This window comes from Lissotriton helveticus, chromosome 11, assembly GCF_964261635.1.
Source record: "Lissotriton helveticus chromosome 11, aLisHel1.1, whole genome shotgun sequence".
NCBI lineage: Eukaryota > Metazoa > Chordata > Amphibia > Caudata > Salamandridae > Lissotriton > Lissotriton helveticus.
Window position 1 is genome coordinate 69,109,630 of NC_136072.1, and position 24,674 is coordinate 69,134,303.

Genomic DNA, 24,674 nt, shown 5'->3' on the forward strand with positions numbered 1-24,674 from the left:
CAAGGTATATGAGGTAGCAGCCAGTTAAATGGGGCCAAAGTGACGTTAGTGAATAGCCAACAATAACCAGAATGTAGGAGGTAGCATCGGTGTACTCCAGTAATAAAAGTGGGTGTGTGCAGCTTACAAGAATTAGCAAAATATGAGGTAGCAATCAGTGCATAATAGGGATAACAGTGACCTGGGTGTAGCTTACAAATTATACAATGTACAGATAGGAACCAATATAGGTGCAGAGAGAAGGCTACAATAGACAAGTTTGACACTAATGAGCAGCCGGTACCATATGAGGTAGCGATCGGTGCAATCCCGGTGAGGAAAAAGTGAGATGGGTGCAGGTTACACAGTGTATAAAATACAAATAGAGGTGTAATACTGCAATAGAGTGCTCAGGGTGAAGAACAGGTGAAGAACAAACTACAGGTGAAGAAAAGTGACATAGATGCAGGGTACAGTGATACTAATGATATACTGGAACAAAATACAGGTGCGCACAAAGGGAAATGGAAAGAGTGCCGCTTACCATAAAGAAAAAGAAAAGAGATATATAAAAATGAGGTAGCACTCGGTGCAATACAAAATAGAAAGTGCAAAGGGTGCAGCTTAAACCATGTACAATATAGGAGTATAATGCTAATTATATACTGGAACAAAATACAGGTGTACACAAAGAGCTAAATGAGTCAAAAATGAGACTAGAAAGCAGACAGAAATATGAGCTAACGATCGGCGTATTAAATACAAGTAGAGGTATAATACTGCAATAAAAGGCAGACAATCGCTAATTGAGAATAGACTAAAGAGGCCAGTTCTTAGGGTGTGTTCATATATGAATAAGACTAGGCCATGATGGCCACCAAAGAGAGAGAAGGAGAGCCCAGTCTAAAATGGCCGCCAAATTGTGGAGAATACAGAGTTCAGTTTCCCTTTCTACTCTGGGTAGGTCGAGTTAGTCCATCTTCTATGTTGCTAGAAGGGGAGGATAGAGTTAAGCTTCTATGTTGCTAGATGGTGCAGAGGGTAGGGGGCCTTTGGTTGGTGGCTGCAAGCAAGCAGGCCACACGGCTGTGGGAGCTCAGCTCCTGGTCACTTACAGTGGGGAAGTAGAATAGGGTAGTAGTTGCACTTCCAGCGGCACTCGGGCGGCTGGGTGCAGGGTGCTTTTGAGCCGTCGGGCGCTCAATGTTATCCAATGGGAAAGTTAAAAAGTGAACAAATGCTGCAGGCTCGGGAACGGTGATTCTCCAGGTGCGACCACCACTCCGAGGTAAGTTGGGATCTTGGAGAAGGGGTAGGTACCACAAATGAAGGCAGAGGAGACCTTGGGGCGCCAGGTGCAGGGGTGTCTATTGGCATCGGGAAATCGTACCCTCAGCTGGTCGCGGTTGGAGGGGTCCCTGCTTCTGATGCTGCAGGCGTCTGGGTTGCCTAGGAGGGTCTTTGGGCACTGGACTTAGGGTCCCAGTTGCCGGGGGGACGTCCTCATGGTCTTGGATCACTCTGGCACAGGCCAGGCTTGGCGGGTGCAAAGTGGGCTGGATTTGTTTCCTGGCTGGCACCATGAGTATTGCTGTTGGAGCAGAGCCACTGCTCGTGGGAGTCCCAGTCTTTTGGAAGGTTAAAGGCAGGCTGGTCCTCCGGGGTTTTCGAGGTTGCTGTCCGCAGGAAACGCCAGAGTTTCGCAGGAGCAGGTTCAAGGATTAACAGGCCTGTAGGGTTCTGGGGCCAAGTCAGTGGGCGTTGTCTTTTTGTTAGCAGCTACACAGCCGGTCTTCTTTCTTGTTCTTGTTGAAATCTGGATCTGAGGAAGGAAGGTTCAGGGTGCCCCTAAATACTAAATTTAGGGGCGTTACAGGTAGGGCAAGGGCAGGGACCAATGGGTCATTGTCCTGAGGTGGGTACATCCCATAGCCTGCTCCTCTCCTGTGGGTGGGGGGCAGGAGCCTAGCTGTGATTGGTCAGGGCTCCCCATCTCCAAGATGGGCGAAGCCCAGAGTCGTGCTTCACCTCGCCTCTCCCACCTGCAGGGTGGGGTTGGCATAGGCTGGCACACCCCCTTTCCTCACTTAGGGTTTCCCGCCGTTCTTCCCCCCAGAGTGGTGGTCAGAACTGGTGGGGGCCAGTTGCTAAGTACAGCAAGTGGCCTGGAGAAGCTCACAAAGGCCGTATGCCTTTGTAGCTACCCCTGCCCATCCTGGGGGAGGAGGCTTGGCACCTCGTCCCAGGATGTGCATTGTTTCAGGCCCCCGAGAGCGGCAGGCTCTGGACCCAGGGCTTCAGAAACATGTCAGTGCTCGGTAGCCACACAGTCAGAACACTGGGAGTTGGTTAGGTTTCAGGGGGCATCTCTAAGATGCCCTCTGTTGTGCATTTTACATTAAATCCCACACTGGCATCAGTGTAGGTTCAATGTGCTGAGAAGTTTGATATTCTCAGTCTTCAGTGAAGCTATCATGGTGCTGTGGAGTTCGTAATGACTACCTCCCAGCACCATATACTATTAATGGCAGCACTGCACTTAGTGTCCAGGAATGGCCCTGGGTACTGTAGGGGCACAGGGCTCATGCACCTGTGCCCACACCACTGGCATAGGGCGCCTAGCTACAGGGGTGACTGATGGATGCCAGGGAAGTGAGTGGGTGGGCATGGCACACGTATGTGTGCCATGTCGACTCTGTTTAGTTTTGTATTTAGACACTCAGCCTGCAAAGGCAGTGTGTGGGTGTCGGGGTACAGGGTCCTTAAGGGTGGCTCAATAAGTGCTGCCGTCCTTGGGGGTCTTCTCTGGTCACCATGCCCTGGATACCTAGGGTACCATTTACTAGGGGCGGATAGGTGGCCAGAGTTGCCAATTGGGTTTCAGTCAAAGCACATCAGCAATTCAGCAAAAAGTGGGGGCATACAAATGCAAGAAAAATTGCACTTTCTCACACAGTACCTCTGCGCGCCAGTAGGTGGCTACCTGCGGCTCCGTCACTGGCGTTGGGGCGCTGAGATGACTTCACGGAGAGTAATTAGGCGCCACCCATGCGTGCTGACGTCCGTTCTTTATTTTTCCGCGCTGAAAGCTGAGATCCGGATTGAGCACGTACCTCGGTCATTTATTGACCACTTTTTGCAGACTTTTGTTGCCTTTTCTTGTCTCCAGGTGCACGTAGGGATGCCCGGCTTTAAGTCTTGTGGGTCGTGCCACCGTAATATGTGGGTGGCGGACTCCCATGTCGTCTGCTTCTACTGCCTGGAGCATGGCTGGCTCCTGGGATTGTCGGGACTGCTGTGCCATGGCCCCAAAGGCATTACAGGAGCGGCGCCGGAAGTTGCTGGAGGTCCGGCACTCCTCTCACTGCCTCTCCTGGTCTAGGGGCCGCTTGCGGCAGAGTAGCTGTCGCTCCTCGGACTCAAGTCTTCACCTTCAGATTCTGGTAAGCGACGCCATAAAAAGAAGTCGAAGAAGCGCGTTCGCTCTCAGATCAGACGTCCCCCTGCCGCTCCCTGGGGGAGGACTGGGTGAACAGGGCCTCCGCCCCTGCGGCTCAACCAGAGGCTGCGATTCCTGCAGCCTACCCCCTATACCTGGGTACGTTGGCGACTCCCGAACAGCTGCAAGAGTTTCTTGCTACCATGACCACCTGTTTAGGCCTCAGGCTCCCGCCTGCGGGCCCTGTGGTCCCGTGTCCAGATCCTGTTGGCCCGGCGGCACAGCCTCTAGCGCCAGCTCCGGAGCCACTGGATCCAGCACCCTCTGCTATGGCCCTGGCGCCACAAAGTGCAGCACCGCTGGCTCTGGCCCCGTCGCTGCCCTTGGCTCCTGCCCCTTCACCTCCCCCCGGCTCCGCCACAGGAGCCGCACTGGGTGCAGTTTATCCCGCTCCAGCCCCCGTTCCCGGACCATTTTGTTCCGGCATGGGATCCACATTGGGATGCGGCTCCAGCGCGGCCCCGGCTGGTGCCTCTACTGGCACATCTCCCAGCTCTGCTTCTGGCGCCGCTGACCCCCTCTCCGGCTCCTTCTACCCCGGAGCTAGATGACTGGGACGGCTCCAAGGACCCCCTTGCGCGGCAGTCTGACTCCGAGCAGGATTGGGTGAATGACCTTCAAGATGCGGGTGAACTTGATGTGTCTTCTGACCCCAGGTTTGCCTTCACTCCACTACTGTGGAGGAAGGAGCTTCCTATACTATGGAGCTGCGTCAAGCCTCGGAGGCTCTGCCATCGTGACCTCCCTATGGTGGCCCTTAAGACCAACCTCCTTACGGAGGTGCTCTACACGGCGTGTACGTCATCAGAGCCGCTGCTCCCTTCCAATGAGGGCCTTACTGAAGTCCTCTTGGGTACCTGGTTGCGGCTGCCCTTGGCGGCACCGGTGGATAAAAACGTCGATAGGCGTCATCGCCCGGCGCCTGGTGATCCCGCCTTCTTGACCACTCACTCGACAGCCTGGTCAATCAGGCGTAGACATCGCAGAGTGCCTTCCCCTCGGTTCTGCCGGATAAGGACTCTGAGGCTGGACCAATTTGGCAAGAGGTTGTTCTCCGCCAGTTTGGGGTTGAGGTCAGTTAATATCGCCTGCTTATTGGGCCGTTACTCCCAGGCAGTGTGTGATTCGGTGGCAGAAGTTCTGCTTCCGTGCTCTGAGGAGGTCCAGGCTGTCCTTTCCCAAGCGATTCCGTAAGGCAAAGATGTGGGGAAGTTTGCCATCAGGTGTGGTTTGGACACCGCTGGTTCGTTGGGCAGGGCGATTTCCACGACGGTGGCATTGCGGATCCACGCCTGGTTGCGTTTCACTGGGGTCTCACCCAAGTCCAGTGCTTTCTCATGGACATGCCCTTTGATGGCTCCAGTCTCCTTGGTGACAAGGCTTACAATTCCCTGGGACGCTTTAAAGACCCGCACGCCACAGCTAACTCTTTGGGTCCTTCCACAAAGGCCCCTGCCACGTCTGGGTTTCGTTCTTTTCGTGGCCAGGGTTAGAACACCCAAGCGCGCTCCTCCACTAAGCCTGTGCAGAACCAGCCCCAGCGTGGCCGCGGCCATGGCTTCCGCAGGGGCGGGTCTGGTAACCAGCAAGCGGGTCAGTACACTTCCACCCCCGCTGCTTCCGCCTCTAAGCCTTCCTAATTCGAGCTTCAAGGAGCACTGCTGGTGGGTGGCTGGGTACGTCACCACCTCCACCACTGGTGCGTAATTACCTCGGACAAGTGGGTGCTGCCAATAATCTGCCACGGTTATTTGCTCCCCTTTGTTTCTCCACCCCCCACCTCCAGCCATGCCACCTCAGTACCACCGGCTGTCGGAGGATCATTTGGCTCTTGTCCTTCAGGAAGTCATGGCCCTCCTGGCCAAGGGGGCCATAGAGTGCTTTCCCGATTAGAAGTAGGGAGTAGTTGTTCCCACTACATCCTAGTCCCCAAGAAGGACAGGGGGGGGGGGCCTGAGCCCCATCTTGGACCTCCGGGACGTAAAGCGATTCCTCCGGAAGAAGTTCAAGATGCTGACTCTGGCTCAAATCCTGGCTGCCCTGGAGACTGGATGGTAGCGTTGGACTTGCAGGCTGCTTATTTTCACATTCCCGTCCTGCCGGCGCTACCTGCGGTTCATGGTAGGCCAGGAGCATTTTCAGTTTGCCGTGCTCCCCTTCTGCCTTACCAGTGCCCCTCGGGTGTTCATGAAGGTGATGGTGGTGGTCGCAGCTCATCTGTGCAGGTTGGGGGTGTCCGTCTTCCCGTACCTTGACGACTGGCTGTTGAAGGCTGGTTCGCCCCAGACCGTCATCTCCCACCTCCAGACTACGGCCGACCTCCTGCATTTGCTGGGGTTCTCCATCAATGTGTCGAAGTCGCACCTGACAATTAGCAGCCTGACACCTGAATACATATAATTTAGACACCTCAATCTGCCGTCCAGAATCATGGAGATTCTAAAGGAGGCAAGTAAACAGTCAACAAGGAAATGCTATATAGCTAAATGGAAGCGCTATACCACATGGTGCACCGCTACAATAAAAACACAAGAACAGTAGTGACATATCTGACCTACTTCTTAGACAGCAATATCCATTTTCCAAGCCTAAAGGTACACCTTGCGGCCATAGTGGCATACACAAGAAGAAAAACATGCAAAAGCTTCTTTTTTAGACCACTCTGGGTTTTGGAAGGAGCAAAAAAGTGTCTCCTTCTTGAACTGCTCCTGTACCAACTTGGAGTTTAAATACAGTGCTGTGTCAGCTTATGGGAAAACAGTTTGAACCCATGCATACAGTGGATATCAAACATATCACTCTTAAGACTGCCTTTCTCAATGCAATAACATCACTAAGGAGAGTAAGTGAACTACTAGCATTAACTGTAAAAGAACCATATCTACAAATCCACAAGGATAAAGTAATCTTAAACTAACTATTTTTACCTAAAGTGGTAACTAAGTATCCCCTGAAACAAAACCTTTTGCCAGTTTTCGTCAAGGAACCAAAAACTAAGGCAGACAGAAGCCTCTTGGATGTAAGGAGGGCTCTACTATACTACCTGCAAAAAACTGAAGTGAGAAAAAGAAACCGTGGTTTGTGGCTTACTCCCATACCAATGCAGGATTAGCTGTCACTAAAGCGACCATTGCAAGATGGCTAGTACAAGCTATACAAGTAAGCTATACCAATGCCAAAAAAGACCTGTTAATTCAACCAACAGCTCACTCCGCTAGAAAGAAAGGAGCAATGCTGGCTATCATGGCAAATGTACCCATCGATGCCAACTGTGCAGCAGCAACATGGGCATCACCACACACATTTTCAAAGCATTATTGTGTAGATATACAGATAAGGAAGCTCAAATTGGACAAAGGGTGCTTCAACACCTGTTTGCTAAGTATTCCTCTCACCACAGCCTCCCAAACATGGGAGAAACCGCTACATAATCTGATGCACAGCTTGTGAATCCAGAAAAGGATTCGTGCTGCTAAACAAAGTGGTTACTTACAGTAGGAGTAGTTTTGCAGCTTGAAGAGTTTTCTGGATTCACATGCTGTGCATCATTCCACCATCTAGTGGTTTGGTCCAGAATTGTCTTGTTCGAGGCATACGAGCTGCAGATCTCACCTGTGATTTAGATCGCCACCTGGTGTTTGGCTCGGATGATTGCATGTTGTCGTCTTGGAAGAAGTATTTGTAGTCACGAGATAGGTGACTCCTACCTTGGACGATAGTGCGCATGGGCATCAACTCCATCCTTAGATTGTTTTTTTATCCGCCACTGGGTTCGGATGTAACTTTTCCGCTCCGGTTCGAAAACTACTTTACAAGTAGTTAGACGCGTGAAAAAATTACTTCCAACTATACCCAACAACTTTTGACATCAATAACCATCGACTCTACTTTGTTACCTTGACTCCAGTCGTCGACGCGGGCCGTTGGGCCAATCCACGCAGTGAGGCCTACAGCTGATGGAAAGGACGCTGTTCAAAAAATGCCTCCAGTGTAGAGCAAAGTTCCTGCGCAGTGACCATCACAGGGTATATAACCTGTGCCTATCACCGTAACAGGATTCCAGCTGTACAGGCTGCGCATCCTGTCGATCCAAGAAGACTATTTGAGATCGGAGGGCCTGTCGACACATCATGCAGAGATCAGCTCCAGAACCGGTCGGCATCTTTGACGAGGGTCCTGATGTCCCGGAGGAAGATTTCAAAGATCTCCAAATCTTGTCTGAGGCAGACTACTCCGATGACTCCATAGCTTCGGGTCAACACGGTAGTACTACTGCCCCTGCCCCATCCCCAACACCCAAATTGAAGGCAAAGGTCAACACTCAGCCTCCGGGGCCCAGTCGCAACCGAAAAACTACTACAGAAGCCCTGCCTTCGAACTCTGCTCCGAAGAAAACTCTAAAGCCTTCCGGTAGCTCGAGACCGAGCAAACCGCATGTGCCGATACAACCAGCTCCCTCAGCACCAAAACCGAAAGAAGTCCCGGTTCCGAAATCCACTCCGAAAGAAAAAAAGGCTCAGAAAATAAAGCCTGTTTCCTACGCTTCCAAGCCGACAAAACCAGCTTCGGCTCCAAAGCCAAAATCTTCCGAACCGAAACCTACGCCAAAGGACTTTAACACAACTCCTAAGGCTAAGGACAAAGTGAAGCACCAACCATGATCGGAACCGAAAAAATCTGCACTGAACCAGTTTCTGATGAACAGCTTTTTCAACCTGATCCTTCACAGAAAGATGTATATTGACCCAGAAACTGGACATGTCTCTGCTTTGCCACACAGGAAGAGGGAGTTGGATACAGCACCTACACCTCGCATGCCTGTAAAGGGCTCCTCTACATCACCTATACACCCTTCTTCTCCTATATCTCCCTCTCCTCCATATCCTCTTGCTTCACCACCTCAAAATTCACCCCTGCATTTTTCACCACAACATACACCTCCTCATAATGATAATGATCTTATAGGAGGAGGGTACGACCCAAATGATCCTTTTTAACTACCCAGACCAACCAGACTGGGAGTACGCAATCCAACCAGATGCACCAGATATTCCTGATCCACATATCCATCCAAACTATCTCGACCAGAATAATTGGGTTTGGACACTTAATCAATAGAGCTGCCATCTATCATAGTCACAATGCATTCAGATGAGGCAGAAGATTTTTTATTGGACACCTTTGAACAATCACAAAGGTCAGTTCAAATATTACCAATGATTAAAGGTGTAATTAAACATGCACCAGACGTGTTTAAGGATCCTGTACATGCTAGGATCATAAACCCCAGAATAGAAAAGAAATATAGACCTGCTCCTACTGACCCCGCATATATTAAGGGACAACTACCTTTTTATTCCCTAGTCGTTTCCAATGCTAGAAAACCAGCAAACTCGCAAACCTCAGGGGAAACAGCACCTCCTGACTGAGTCAAAGATGATAGACGCTTCAGGCAAGAGAATAGCTGCCCAAGCCAGCAACACATGGTGCATAGCTAATACACAAGCCCTTCTTGCAAGATACGACAGGGCTCACTATGATCAGCTAGAAACATCATTACAGCATCTACCTGACCAATACAAAGCACAAGCAAATTACCTTATACAAGAGGGTAAGCTAATTTCTAATGCTTCAATCAAGTGCGCGCTTGATGCAGCAGACACCGCATCTAGGGCAATAAACACTAGTGTCCTCCTTAGATGCACGCATGGCTACGCATCTCCGGATTTAAACAAGAGGTGCAAACTACTATCTTAAATCTGCGATTTAACCAACAGCAGCTTTTTGGTACAGAAGTACACAGCACTTGAAAAGTTGAAAAAAAGATACTGATACTGCCAAATCTATGGGAGCTTTGCAGTCCCCACAAACACAAGGTTCCTTTTGTCGCTCCTTTTATAGTGGAGGCTCCAAAGAAGCTGAAGCAGACAATTCAGCTTCCTTTAAAAACAATACACAAACATCCTCCAATAAAGGATACTTTAGAGGAGGCTACAGAGGCAACAACAACAAGGGAAGAGGTTGAGGTAATAACAATTGAACCTCCTCCACCCCTAAACGGGGACTTCCTTCAGCTCCCCCAACAGCATTCCACTCCTGTAGGAGGAAGACTAACCTGTCTGGAATTCCATCACAACAGACAAGTGGGTAATACAGATTATCCAGTATGGCTACTGCCTATAGCTTACAGCTACCCCTCCACATATACCACCCAGACAGCGTACAATGTCCACAGAAAATCTAACGCGGCTCCAACAAGAAGTTCTCTCATTGCTGCAAAAAGATGCAATAGTTAGTTCTGTAGTAGGGGATCTCTGTGTATAGTCATAATCTAGTTAATAGTCCTGCCCATGTGCGCGGACCCCGGAGCAATCAAAAATAATCTCTTAAGTTGTCCAAACATGCAGAACTGCACAGACACTTAAGAGAGAATTTAAAGACAGATAATGCAGCCTATATCCACAGGCTACACTGTCCAGTACTTCGACTAGAAATTCCACCAAAAGTCCACAAACAGCACAGCCTGTCCAGGGTTTTCTTACAGAGAAAACCTTGCCTGTAACAGCAAAACCCTCTGGAATGATAGAGAGGAAGAAGTGGACAGACAAGCCCCATAGGCTGCCATTATGTGGCTCAAAACAGGATACTGTGCCTTTAAGAGAACTTTCCAGAAGCCTCACAGTATCCCAGAATGCACTGCAGGTCCCTTCCACCTTCAGTTTTTTTTTCCGGCTCCTGCTAGCAGGACCCTGGAGCATTAGCTCTTCTTTTTTGAGCTTTTTCTATATTTTTTTTGTGATAAATTTGGATTTTTACAGCTTCACTCGACGTCTTTGGCCTTTATCTACATTCTGCTGTGTTTTTTTGGCAGAGTTTCTGCAGTATTCTTGTCTTATACTACTTCTAGTCTGACAAGTGCTTTGTCTGCAGCTGTACTAAAGGCCAAAGCTGAAGCTCACAGGTTTGTATTCTGTGTTTGCCTGTGTCTTTTGACACCTGTCTTCTCTGTGACTTCTTTCCTGGGAAGCTTTGGCTCCCAGGTTTAGAACAGAGGAGTTTGAAGGCATCTTCAGCCTCTGGGTAAGGAGAGGGTGGGTCCTCTACCGAGTCCCATGCTGTAACCTCTGGGGTTCTCCCCGGTAAAGGCACGTCTGAGGGACGTGGAGCGTCCTGGAGATGTCTCGGCGTCATGGAGATGCCTCGGCGTCATGGAGATGCCTCGACGTCGATGGAGTGCCTCGACGTCGATGGAGTGCCTCGACGTCGATGGAGTGCCTCGACGTCGATGGAGTGCCTCGACGTCGATGGAGTGCCTCGACGTCGATGGAGTGCCTCGACGTCGATGGAGTGCCTCGACGTCGATGGGGTGCCTCGACGTCGATGGGGTGCCTCCACGTCGATGGGGTGCCTCCACGTCGATGGGGTGCCTCCACGTCGATGGGGTGCCTCCACGTCGATGGGGTGCCTCCACGTCGATGGGGCGCCTCCACGTCGATGGGGCGCCTCCACGTCGATGGGGCGGTGATGCTCGACGTCGATGGGGCGGTGATGCTCGACGTCATGGTACAGCGATGCTCCTTTTGGGGCGTTGGTCGCTTGGACTCCGCTATCTTCCGTTGGGTCCAGACGTTTCGGTTATGGATGTCTCAGCGTCTCGGTGTTTGACACCGTGGTGACATTTTGACGTCGGAGTGTTGGTTATCGTAAAGACAGTCACTGTCTTAGTGATGGTGACGTCGTAGTGAAGTCGACGTCATGGGTTGCAGCCGCGGAACACTTACCGGTTCTTGCGGCCTGGGTCTTGTTCCAGGCCTCGCTCCGTGTTGAGCTCCTCTTCGTAGGAGGGGACTTTGTGTTCCCGGCACCGTCCACTCACGACGCCGAGCAGTTGATCGGCGTCGAGGAACCACGTGTAAGCGAGGGACGTTGGTCCTTTTTTGCTTAGTTTTGAGTATTCGCATGCCTACTCATCGGCTAGGCAGGGGCCTTTGGCCCCTCAGTCCGCGAATCCCCGTGCCTTGATGCCGGGGATGCGTCTTCCTCGAGTACGGGGAGTCCCTCTCCGACTCTTAACTGGTTGGCGGTACTTAGCTTTGGCCCGCTACCACCTGCCAGGAGGTTCTGGCTTCGGATGTACTTCTGACTTGGTCGCAGGGGTGGCGGCACGTAGACGTCATGCTGTGGCCCGCTGTTGCTGGGCGGTTGTGGTAGGATCCCTGTGTGGGGGTGTTTTCTTCACCGATTTATGGTTCCCCTCCCAAGAGACAGAAGGGAAGCCTTACAAGAGACCTGATGGTTTCAGTTCTAAGCATCGGTGTCGGAGCAGAGTTTTCTCTCCGGCCGACCCCCAAGTATTGTGGGTTTGTCCTACGTTGCCATACTTGTTTTCGTCGGACGTCTCTGCAGCCTGCGGCTCAGCAGGGTGCTTCTACTCTCCCGTCCTTTGGGCAACCCTTGGGCTGCCATGGGGGTAGTGAGTGGCCCGCATAAGTCTGACTCGAGACTTTTGGAAGGCTGTAGGTTTGGGGCGTGGAGACCGGCTTGAGGCCTCCTTCCCTTTCTAGCGGCGTTTTTCCTCCCAGGGTTTGTCTGTGGTCCCGGGCCGCCTTTAATACTTCACAAGTATATTGTGCGCATACGCGGGAGAGCTTGATGCTCCTCGGCGAACAAAGGCCGGCCGGGTCTAAGTCAGTCTTCGGTTCATCAACCCTTCTCCAGCTATTCCTCCGGTCAGCTCGCAGTTTCAGCTGCGCGAGCTACAGGCGGAGGCTGATATCCTGTTCAGGAAAAGGGCGATAGGAGACGTGCCTCTGTCTCAAGGGGAAGAGGTCTGTACTCCCGGTTCTCTCTGGTTCGCAAGGACGACGAGAGAGTTCAGGTCCATTCTGGATTTGCGGCAAGCAAACAAGTGGATTCGCAGAGAGAGGAATTTCGCATGCTATCGTTGCATCAGGTTTTCTCCTCAGCTGCAACAGGGAGATTGGCTCTGTCATAGATCTACAGGATGCGTACTTCCGGCGATTCCGAGTCGGCGCCAATCATTATCAGTACACAGTTCTGCCAGTCGGGCTGCCCTCTGCGCCCAGAACATTCTCGAAGTGCATGGCGGTGGTAGCTGCACACCTGAGGATAAACGAGTTGTTTGTCTACCCGGACCTGGACGATTGGTTGATCAAGGCCTCCTCTTTCTCGGAAGCTCTAGCACACTTCCAGAAGACGTGCGTTCTTTTGAACAAGCTGGGGTTGCACATCGACATGTCCAAGGCTGTCCCGATTTCGGTCCAGTGCATACAGTACTTGGAGCCTCCATCGATACGCTGTCAGCAAGCGTGTCTCCTTCGGAGGAGAGACGATTATCGCTCCTTCGGAAGGCTTAGGCTCTTATGACCGCTCCATCTACAACAGTGGGGACGGTGTCTTCTCTACTGGGGTCGATGGCCTCTGGTATCTTCCTCACGCCACACGCACGGCTGCACATGAGACCTTTGCGGAGTGCTTGGAGGATCAGTGGGATCAGAGGAATGGATCTTCGGACGACAGGATACGGCTGTCTCTGCATGAGCTTCAGTCTCTGAAGTGGTGGTGTTGGGCGGAGAATCTCCTCAGAGGGGTTCCCTTTCACAAGGACATTCCCGCACACACTATTGTGACGGATGCGCCTCGCCACGGCTGGGGGGGCACATTCCGGAGACTTACGGATACAGGGAACGTGGTCCCCGTTGGAGTCCACGTATCACATCAATTTCCTGGAACTCAGAACTGTTCACTTGGCACTGAATGCGTTTCTTACGTCCTTCCAGACCAACTCTCTGCTTGTACAGACGGACAATACGCCCACGCTGTATTGCCTCACCAAGTAGGGGGGTTCGAGATTGCGCACTCTGTCGCAGGAGGCGCAGGCGATCTGGCGCTGGCTTCTAGCCGGAGGACTGACGATCATGGTTAACCATCTGCTAGGTGTGCAGAAGGTTCGGACAGTCTCACTGTGCAGACTGATTCAGGAAGACCACTAATGGGTCATAAACGACGAAGTACTAGGTGAAGTCTTCGCATGGTGGGGGACTCCAGACGTAGATCTGTTCTCCACCGCCGAAAGCAGCAAATGCTGAGACTTCGCCTCCGGGTACTACCAGCAGGGGACGCTGGGGTATGCGTTATGGATTAACTGGTCGAACAGCTTTCTGTACGCTTTTCCACCCATTCCCCTGATTCCGGCGGTACTCATCAAACTGTCCCAGTCCAGGGCGCGGATGATCCTGATTGCTCTGGAATGGCCCAGGCAGTGGTGGTTCACACACCTGCTTCGCCGGTCTCTCCTTCCTCACATACGGCTGCCGTGCAGGCCGGATCTTCTCACGAAGTTCGGGGGGGGGCAGATTTTGCACCCCAACATCTCGTCTTTGAGTTTGGCGGCATGGCTCCTGAGTAGTGCGTTATGTCCATTTGAATCTACCAGAAGTTTGTATGGACATACTGAAGGAGGCTAGGCGACCTTCCACTAGGACTTCTTATGCTTACAAGTGGAAGAGGTTTTTGCATCTGGTGCAAGTTCAAGGACTATGACCTACGGACGTAGAAGGAAGATGTCATCCTTCCATATCTTCTACACCTGGCGCAATCTGGCCTTAATGTCCATTGCATTGAGGTTCATCTTGCTGCGCTGACTGCCTACAGGACATGGCCTTTACAGACTTCCTTCTTTCAGGTCCCTGTGATCAAAGTGTTTTTTGGAAGGCTCGAAGACAGTGTTCCCTGCTGTCCGGCTTCCTTCGCCTTCATGGGAATTGAACGTGGTGCTGTCCTGATGGATGAAGGGGCTTTTTGAACCTATTCATAAGGCTTCATTGCAGCACCTGTCCTGGAAGGCGGCGTTCCTCGTGGCCATTACATCGGCCCGCAGGGTGAGGGAAATTCAGGCGTTGTGTGGCCAGGAACCTTATACTGTATTTCATGCTGCTAAGGTTGTTCTGCGTACTCACCCTAAAAGTTCTTCCGAAGGTTATATCTGACTTCCATGTTAACCAGACTATAACTTTGCCTACGAGTTTTCAGGATCCTTCATCTCCAGCGGAACGGTCTCTGCGTTCCCTGGATGTTAGGAGGGTGTTGAAATTTTATCTGAATAAAACCAAGGATATTCGTAGGTCAGAATAATTGTTTATCAATTATGGATCAGTCAGGACCGGTCTTGTTACCTCCAAACAGTCCATCTCGAGGTGGATTGTGTCCTGTATACAATTGTGTTACCAAAAGGCTGATAAGACCTTAGGGGGTAAACCTAAGGCTCATTCCACCAGGGGCAAAGCTGCCACGACTGCTTTGCTCCGTAGTGTTCCGCTTGCAGATATCTGCAGGGCATTCACTTGGAAGTCGGTCCATACCTTTGTTAAGCATTACTGTCTGGACACTGTTGCCAGGGCAGATGCTAGGGTTGGGCAGGCTTCGCTGCGAAATCTGTTCGCACAGTAGTGGTGTTATTTCTCTTTTCTCCACCGCCGCTTTGGTGTGGGGATGGGCTTGCCATTCTATTCACTAGATTATGACTATACACAGAGATCCCCTACTACAGAAGGAGTAGTTTCTGTCCTGTAACTCCAGTTCTGTAGTAGGGGTATCTCTGTTATAGTCATAAGCGCCCGCCCTCCTCCCCGGTGGAGAGAGATATTCATGTAAGAAGTACTACAGGTCTGGCGTGTTACGCCTTCAAAAAGAACTGAAGGTGGAAGGGACCTGCAGTGCATTCTGGGATACTGTGAGGCTTCTGGAAAGTTCTCTTAAAGGCACAGTATCCTGTTTTGAGCCACATAATGGCAGCCTATGGGGCTGGTCTGTCCACTTCTTCCTCTCTATCATTCCAGAGGGTTTTGCTGTTACAGGCAAGGTTTTCTCTGTAAGAAACCCCTGGACAGGCTGTGCTGTTTGTGGACTTTTGGTGGAATTTCTAGTCGAAGTACTGGACAGTGTAGCCTGTGGATATAGGCTGCATTATCTGTCTTTAAATTCTCTCTTAAGTGTCTGTGCAGTTCTGCATGTTTGGACAACTTAAGAGATTATTTTTGATTGCTCCGGGGTCCGCGCACATGGGCGGGACTATTCACTAGATTATGACTATAACAGAGATACCCCTACTACAGAACTGGAGTTACAGGACAGAAACTACTCCTTCCGTTGCAACATCAAGGAACAGGGGTTTACTTGCTCTATTTCCTAATACCCAAAATGGATGGGACACTAAGACCAATCCTCGACCTAAGGCCTCTCAATTTGTATATACACTCAGATCATTTTCACATGATCACTTTACAACAAGTGCTCCCATTGTTGCAACAAGGCGATTTCCTGACCTCAAGGACGCCTACTTCCACATTCCCATACATCCTTCTCACAGGAAGTATCTCAGATTTGTACTAGAAGGACAACACTAGCAGTTCAAAGTCCTTCCATTCGGGGTCACAATTGCACCACAAGTGTTTACAAAGTGCCTAGCAGTAGTAGCAGCACATCTCAGAAGACCACATATCCACGTCTTCCCATACTTAGATGATTGCCTCATAAAAGCCAAGTCATTCAATCAGTGTGTCCAACACACATCTCAAACAATTCACACTTCACGACTTGGGATTTACAGTCAACTACACCAAGTCCCATCTCCAGCCCTCTCATGTACATCAATACCTAGGGGCTGCGATAAACACCGATACAGCTCTAGCTCATCCCAGTCCAGCCAGGATAGAGAGCATTCAAGTCAGAGAAATCAAAAAGGGGATGGAAGAGGTGGTGCTGGTAGGCACCGAGGTGGGCACGTCCTCCTCATGTCAAAGTACTAGTAATCACAAAGGTCCTGTTGGTGTTGGAATACACACGTGTTAAAATACCCCTCACACACCAAAAGGGCCCTTGGTGTCATGCTTCATCATCGGGGTCTTCCCGCTCGGCTACCGAACGGGGCAGTGCTGCGACAAGCGACTACGCTGGAGCACCTTTAGAGTGAAGGTGCTATGTGAGTGAGTGGGAGTGAGTGTCAGTAGGGTCAGGGGTGATATGGTGATATTAAAAAATACCTGGCCTAGTGTAAAGAAAAAGTATTTATTAGGCACTGGCTGGTATTATTAAAAAAGTGATGTCGGAAAGATTAAGCTGGTTAGTGTGCTAGCTTTCCTGTGCGGGTCAACATCTTTCGGGGCACCATGCCCCTTCGTCAGGACCGGCATACCAGTACTAGCTAGGGCGGTATAAAATATAAATACACATTGATAAGAGTAACTACCTTACAGTTTAGGGTACGTACACGCACTGTGGCAAAACATCTAGTGAGTGACAGGGGGATCTGACCCCGGTCCTGACGAAGGGGCATGGTGCCCCGAAACATGTTGACCGTCGTCTTTGGAGTTGAGCTTTTGGGGTTAGAACAAGTGTTCGACCATGGTCAAGGATGCACTCTTGTTACAGCCTCAGCGGTACTGGGGCAGCCGGGTGCAGAGTGCCGAGGCCCATTGTTATCCTATGGGGGATAGGGGGCCCTCTGGTTTGTGGCCACTGGCAAGCAGGCCACTGGGTGATGGGAGCAAAGCTCCTGGACTTCAGCTCAGGGCAAATGGGGTAACAAATTAGCACCAAAGGTGCACCCTCAGCGGCACTAGGTCTGCCTGGTGCAGGGTGCTGTTTTGACATTGGACGCCCTGTTGGTTTCAATGGGGAACTTCCGGTTTACAAAGGCATTGTAGGCTTGGGGACGAAGGTCTCCTGGCTGCGGCCACCACTTCGAGAGGCAAGTTAGGGGGTTGGTTAGACACCGCTGGTTTGGGCACACAACGCCAATGGGTACCTTATGGGGTCTGATCTTACCAGCTCCTGGTGGCGGTTAGGGGGTGGAGCCTTCTGGATTTAGGCTGCAGGCTTCGACTGGAGGCAAGTGAGCGGTCACCAGATCTCTGGTCAGGATCACCGGGGTGACCTCGTGTTTGCCCGCTCGGGCCATGTACGGCGGGTGCAGAGTGGGGCGGCTTCGCCGTGTCCTGCCAGAGGTCTTTGTGCTTGAAGGCAGGCAGGTCCTTTGGGGTTTTCAAGGTTTCTGGCTGCAGGACACCAGGATTTTGCAGGAGCAGTTTTCGTGGTGGAGACAGACAGGTAGGGCTGGGGCCAAGTCAGTGGGCGTCTTCCTCTTGTTAGCTTTGGCATGGTGTGAGAAGTTGGCCTGATGTGCAGTGCTCACTATTCTAGTGATCACTATATATCAGTCCAAACAACCCTTATTGATGATTGGTTGTAAGTCAACCTTATAGACCAGCTATCCTAGTAGCATGGATACGAGCAGTCTAAGGCTAAGACTCTAGAGGGCGTGTTAAGCCAGCTGTTTTACCATCACATTACCCCTTGAACACCCAGTGAAAGGACACCACACAAGTGTTATGAAAATAAACAGTGTATTTATTAGAATCACAACAACCCTGTACTCTTTATGAGGACAGGGTGCTAGGCACACAACAAAACTCTTACGAAAATACTTAAGTTAGCACGTTATACACAAATGCCCGAGGGGCACGAAAAACCATATATTCTAAAAGTGGAATGCGAAATTACTAGCAGGTAAGTACAGTACTAATAGGCTTTGGAATCGCTAGGACTTGACTATAGAATCGTTAGATTACTTCTAGGAGGCCTAGGGGACTCGGGTGCAGAGTGTGCACTCTCACGCGGGATGCGGGACAAAGTCTATGGAAGCTAGTAAAGGCAAAGTTAGTGTTCACGGGCGAACCCGACCTGGTAGGAAGAAAACGACAGTGGATCCTGACCCTAGGATAGTGAGGCTATGCTGGGACACCGAAGTGCCGAAGTTACCTAGCCCAGGGGCTGCAGCTGCATAGGTCTGAAAAGACGTCGGGGATCTCGTTGCCGGACCAGGAGCCTGGAAGAAGGAAGTTGCTGGCAGGCGACCAGTGAAGGAAAGTTCGTTGGATCCAAGCCTGGATCGAGGAAGAAGAAACCTGAAAGCAGAGGGGACCAAGTTCTTGAATCACTAGCCAGTGATTAAGTGGGCACCAGGATGGCACCGGGCGAAGTCACCTCGACTAGGTGAGTGGGCGACGCTGGCTCTGCAGATCTCACGGACCAGGAGGCGTTGTCGGCGACCAGGATGGAGAGGCGAGCTGTCCCACGATGGATGAAGCTGTCGGCGTCGAAGTTACCCAGGATTGGGCAACAAGCCTTGGCTAATTCAAGCCCACGCGGTGGACTCAAAATGGCGTCTTGAGTGGACCAGGAGGGTCCGGGGTGCTCCTCTTTTGGAAGGGAGCAAGGGCCAGCCTGGAGCAACCAGACCAGCAGCAGAAATGTCGTCGGGCGTCGTTCAGAAGGCCACAAGCCAGCGGGCTAGTAGCCAAACAACGCGGTGAGCAGCAAAAAGCAGAAGGGCCCCACGCAGATCGTGGAGATGCTGGGAGGCTGCACTTCGGTGCTGGAGCTGCTCAGGGTCGGGGCTTCTCGGACCCCAAAGCACTCACCAGGAAATTACTCGGCGGGCTTGCTGGAAAGAAGTCGTGCAGTCTTGAAGATGGCCGGTCCCTCGAGGTCTCGTCACACCCACGAATCTCAGCGTGACTGATGATGCAGGTAGAGGTCAGAGGTGCCAGGGAAGCCGGTTCTCGTCGAGCTGGGCAGTCTTGATCCGGAGGGACTTGCAGCAGACCGCAGTGTTCTTAAGATGGTGCCTGCGGATGCAGGGTGACTACTCCTTAGTCACAAGGGAGAAATCTTAGGAAGAAGTCTTGAGTTCCTTTCGTGGAAAGTAGTTTCAGGATTCAAAGATGATCTGATTTGGAAGGGGGCCAGTTCCTACCTTTATCCTGTAAAAAGGGGCTGGCACGCGACTAAGTCCTGCCCTAGGGGTGGGACTAGGAGGGGGGTGGTTACACCCACTTCCTTGGCGGGCTTTTCCCCAGCACAGGGTCTGGAGTGACCCTGGAACTGGTTCCAGCCAGCCTATGCACAGTGAGCACCGGGGTGCCACGTGCAGTCACCTTCCTCTAAAGCCCTGCCTACCTACAATACACAAAACCCTGTCTGGGACGGTGCTGGCACCGCCCCTGGCAGGAAACCCTTTGTCCTTATCTCCTGCTCTGGGAGGACTCCCAGCAGCAGGAGGGCAGACTTGTGTCTCGGTGGCAGCATCCATTTTGTGGAGCTGAGGCTCTGTTTGACTTTAACCGGGGTTAGGGGTTACATACATGTCGTGTCCCTCTAGAAGGGTGGAATGCTAACCCCGTCGCCAGAATTGGCGAGGGGTTAGTATTCCAATTCGTATGACACCTTACTCGACATGTTTTGATAAAGCGATACCAGAGTTGGCACATAACCGCGAGGATTATAATGCACTTAAGAGTATATGGTATGCGATATCATGGAAACGGCTAAGGGATGGATCCCGAAAGCCGCAGACAGGCTCAGCTCATGCCAGAGCACCATCTCACACGATTCCAAGCACTCTGCCTTTAGGATTGTTAAGGCCTGCCATAGGAGTGACTGATAGGAGATCTGTGTGTCCATTTTTAGGGTTAGATATAGGTATACTATATCTAAAGCAAAGGGTGAGTACACCACCTTGCCCCAGCTGTCGTGCAGCCAGTTGTGTCAGTTTAGTTAGTCAGCCCAGGGGTGGCATAATACATGCTTCAGCCCCTGGGAGACTTCTGGGTACACCTCAGCCCTGGGTACAGGGACTTGGAGAGGGCCCAGTGCCAATTCAGTACCTGAGTACAATTTGGATAGAGAGAACAGCTAGGCTGTGGGTCTGATTAGCAGGCCCACAGCCAGGGAAAGTCGTAAACCAGTGCAGCAAAAAGCAAAAATCTGGGTGATCATAGGATTGCAGACCCTACTCTCCTACACATGGCTATTCGGTCCTTTTTCTTTTCTTGTTGCAGGTTCTTGTCTAAGGAAGCAAGGTTCAGGGGTGCCCCTAAATACTAGATTTAGGAGCATTACATGTAAGTAAAAGGCAGGGACCAATGGGCCCCTTCCCTGGGATGGGTACACTCCCTATTATGCCACCCTGCGGTGGGAGCGGGGCATGTGCCTGTCCCTGGTTGGCAGAGTCCCCCATCTTCAAGATGGCGTGGGCTGAGATGTGATTCACCTCCCCTCTCCCACCCAGGGGTGGATTTGGCAGAGGTGGGCACACCCCTCTTCCTTACTTGTTTTTCCCGCCGGTTCTCCTGCCCAAAGTGGAGGTCAGAACCAGTGGGGACAAGTTGCTGAGAGCAGCAAGTGGCCTGGGGAAGCTCACAAAGGCGGCAAGCCTTTGAAGCTTCCCCTTCGTGAACCCTTCCCATCGTGGGGAGGAGGCTGGCACCTTGTCCAAGGACTTGCATTGTTTCAGGCCCCAGAGAGCAGCAGTCTCTCGGGGTCCAGAAACATGTCTGGTGGTGACAGCTGAAAGCAGCCACTCATCCTGGACACTAGAGGTGGGTTCGTTTTCAGGGGGTATCTCTAAGATGCCCTCTGTGTGCATTTTTCATTCACTGGTAACAGGGTGGGTTTAATGTGCTAAGAAGTTAGATACCAAACTTCTCAGTTTTCAGTGTAGCCATTATGGTGCTGTGGAGTTCGTAATGACAAGCTCCCAGCACCATATACTCTTAATGGCAGCACAGCAGGCAGCACAGCACTTACAATTTCTACGAATGGACTTAGACACTGTAGGGGTACAGGGCTCATGCACCTGTACCCTCACCACTGGTATAGTGCACACCAGAGCAGTGGGTTGTAGGCATGGCACACGTGTGCCATGCATCGCTGTCCTACATGGAAGAGAAGCAAGTTACACCGGGTCAGCGTACCGTGAGTACAGAAGCCCCCTTGCCCCAATAACACAAGGCCAAAAAGGCTCCGGTCCTTCTGCCTGCGGGCTAAGGTTGGCACCGAGCGTTTCAGGCACCCTGCGCTCGGTCCTGGCACTGAAACATTTGAGATCCGGCTTGAGGTGCCACCAAGCCGAAATGTTCGGCGTTGAAACCGAAGCATGTCGTGGTCACTATTCCACAGTTATTGAAGAGCAAATCTTTGGAGCTGAAGGGCTTTGAGCCGAAACGTTCGACGCCGAAAACGTCGACCAAAGATAAAGACTCCACCAAAAGAGCGTTGGTCCGACGTTCCACCTTCGGATACAAAACCGAAAGAGCTCGTTATACACCCAGACACTGAACATGTCCATGCCAAATTGCCTGATAAAAGGAAAATAGGCCTACAGGAGGATTACCACATTCCTCTGAAGAGAAAAAATATGGGTACTAACCCTTCACCACCTAACATTCCACCTACTTCGCCCACTGACCAAACTTAATCATCTCACCCATAAATTCACCACCACCACCTGACCCACAGGTTAGCAGGAACACAGTGCACATTCAAAGTTGCATCAGATACTAGGCAAAAAGTGTGTGTGTGTGTGGTGGGGGGGGGGGGGGGGGGGGAGTTAATACAAAAGAAACCCACTTTCCTACAATGTGTATTTATAGATGGGAATATTATGTATAAATTCTGTCACATGATACATTTTTTGGAATGTAACACACGCAAGGTTAAAGCAGAATATTGTGACATTTTCAGTTTTTAACCTTGATCTTTTTTTTTTTCTTCCCAGCCAGAGGAGAAAACCCGCCTTCATGATGAGTTGGAGCTGGCTCGAGACATGGCCAGGAGGCGGTCTTTGGGTAACATCAAATTCATCGGAGAGCTTTTCAAGTTAAAGATGTTGACTGAGGCCATTATGCATGACTGTGTAGTGAAACTTCTCAAGAACCATGATGAGGAGTCTCTGGAGTGCCTTTGCCGGCTCCTGTCCACCATTGGCAAGGACCTTGACTTTGAGAAAGCAAAGGTATTGTCACTCTTTTTCTACTCCCAGGACAGTGCAGCAAGCTCCCCTTAGTCCCTATTTATTAATTTAGGCAGCTGTGGATGGTTCGTGTCTTTCATCTTCCCACTCTGTGGCTTATTGCCTTATGTTTATGACAGTGGGATGGCAAATAATGCAAGAGGTCTGTGTGGGCCTTATGCTGTTTTAGAACCCTTGCCTAGAAGGGGTGACATCCCTCCATGAAAAGAAGCCAGCAATGTTTCCTCTGGATGCATAGCATGATCTTTAATTGTCTTCCCTTCTGTTTGCTCACCTCGTGCCATTTTTTGATAAATTGCAGGGTAAATGTTAATCTCTAACTTTTTCCGATCATGAATGGACCTGCTGATATAATTGATGATAAATTAGGTAGGCAAAAAAAGCTGCTGAGCATTTTTAAAGAGTACTGCTTTTACATGTGCAAGCCAAACAGAAATCTGAAACAGTCCCTCAAAACCTGGTGTTCAAAGTTAAACGCTCCAGAGTACAACAATGGCTCGCTCACTGTTATTGCAATGTTTCCTCAGTTTATTTATGTTAAAGTAACAGATTCTTCATTCCAAAAACATGCACTGCCTGTTTAGCTTAATTTTCTCTCAAGAAGTAAAATGTTTTAGGCAACCTATTTCTTGTATCCACCGACAGTAGCATATATTCCACGTTTTTGCAAAATTCTTGTGAATGAGATAATTTAAAAATACATATATCTAAGAATAATCCGCATTTTGTATCTTTTGTCAATGTTTTGTTATTTAAAGTGCAACCCAGTAAAGTTGCTCATAAATGCATATGACAGAAAACCCCACTAAAAATCATTAGGGATATATTGCCTCCGTCCTCTATTTAAAACAGCCTACTCTGGTCTATCTCGTCTTTTTTTTCTTCTTTTGAGCGTCCTAGTCATCCTCAGATTCGTTTTTTCCGCTGTCAGCCTGGCAGCAAGATGGAGGATCAAACACAGACTACCATTGAAGACCACAAGGAGATGTAGTGGAGAAGGGGGGCAGGGGTGAGAATGGGGGCAGGGGTGGGTGGGCTTTTCAGCACATGAGGTCCAGTTGGACCAAGAGCACATGGTCAAAGAATGCACAAGGAGAGGTGCGAAGGAGACTTAAAAGATACCCTTTTAAGTACTGACCTAACCTCGACCAGATGTTTGCTGAGAGACCCTCCTGATATCTGCCATTTTCGAGCCTGCCCTCGGACCTTATCACGAAGACCGTGACTTGGGTAGAATTCTAGCCCAAGACCAGAAGGTGAGGTAAAGACCACACCTGCCACATTACACAATGGCTGAGCCACAGAAACAGTCCTTGAAGGATCTTGGCCTGTCAATCAAAAAGGACAACTTTGAGAACATAAGGCTGGTGCAGGGGGCTGTGTTGAAGCCAATAAGAGCGTCATTGATACTGGGGGGTTGCAAAGAGTGCGCCAAGAAAGCCACAATTGATGCAGAGTGCAAGAAGATAAACCCCAGAAGTCTTCCTAGACGTCGATGCTCTGTAAGGATGGCATCTTAACATTGTTCTCACAAGGACCCCTACATGACTGCTCCCTCCGGTTTGTCATGGAAGGTGGCATTCCTTGGTGCCATCACATCACTGAGACGTGTTGGTGAACTCCCGGCATTAACCTTAGAAGTACAGTTCTTCCAACTCCAGAGACTTGGTCGTCCTTCGCACCAGCCCAAAATTCTTTCCAAAGTTCTTCTCCCACTTTTAACCATTCAGATGAGTTGCCAGTTTTTTTCCTCTCACAATCAAACTCCATTGCAGAAAGGGCTCTCCAAAAATGTCTAAAAAGGCCATAATGTACTACATTGACAGAACTAAAACTTTTAGGAAAACACAAACTCCACAGCTCCATGATGGCTTTAATGAAGACTGAAGTTTGGTATCCAATAATAAACCCACACTTGATGCCAGTTTGGGGTTAATTATAAAATGCAATCAGATGGCATCTTAGAGATACTCCCTGAAAAAAGACCAGTCTCTAGTGGGTTCCCTGACTGGTAAACATCTGCCTGCCACCATGAGACATGCTTCCCCCTTCAATCTGTGTCAGGAAGAGCCATCTGTGGCAGGGGGAGATTCAAAGGCCTTGCCGCCTTTGCAAAGTGACCCCCCCCCCCCCCCCCCCCCCCCCCCACCTGCATTTCCTGCTATCGGGAGAAGACGCCTTCTTATCTCCAACCCCTTTTCGGAGGGAAGATAGGTGGGCAAAAGTAGGCCAGCCCAGTAGGCGTGCCCACCTCTGCCAAGCACACCCCTCAGGTGGGGGAGCAGATGTGAAGCCCACTCTACC

The 24,674-nt window shown here is 50.6% G+C and overlaps 1 protein-coding gene across 22 annotated transcripts in view; it reads left to right on the top strand.

Annotated features, from left to right (window-relative positions):
• EIF4G1 (eukaryotic translation initiation factor 4 gamma 1) overlaps positions 1-24,674 on the top strand; it is a 980,016-nt gene that overhangs the window by 639,089 nt on the left and 316,253 nt on the right. For all 22 annotated transcript variants that reach the window (XM_078666154.1, XM_078666151.1, XM_078666155.1 and 19 more), the window contains one exon: positions 22,116-22,352. In XM_078666154.1, the coding sequence (XP_078522280.1) occupies positions 22,116-22,352 (237 nt within the window). The remainder of the gene's footprint in view (positions 1-22,115; positions 22,353-24,674) is intronic.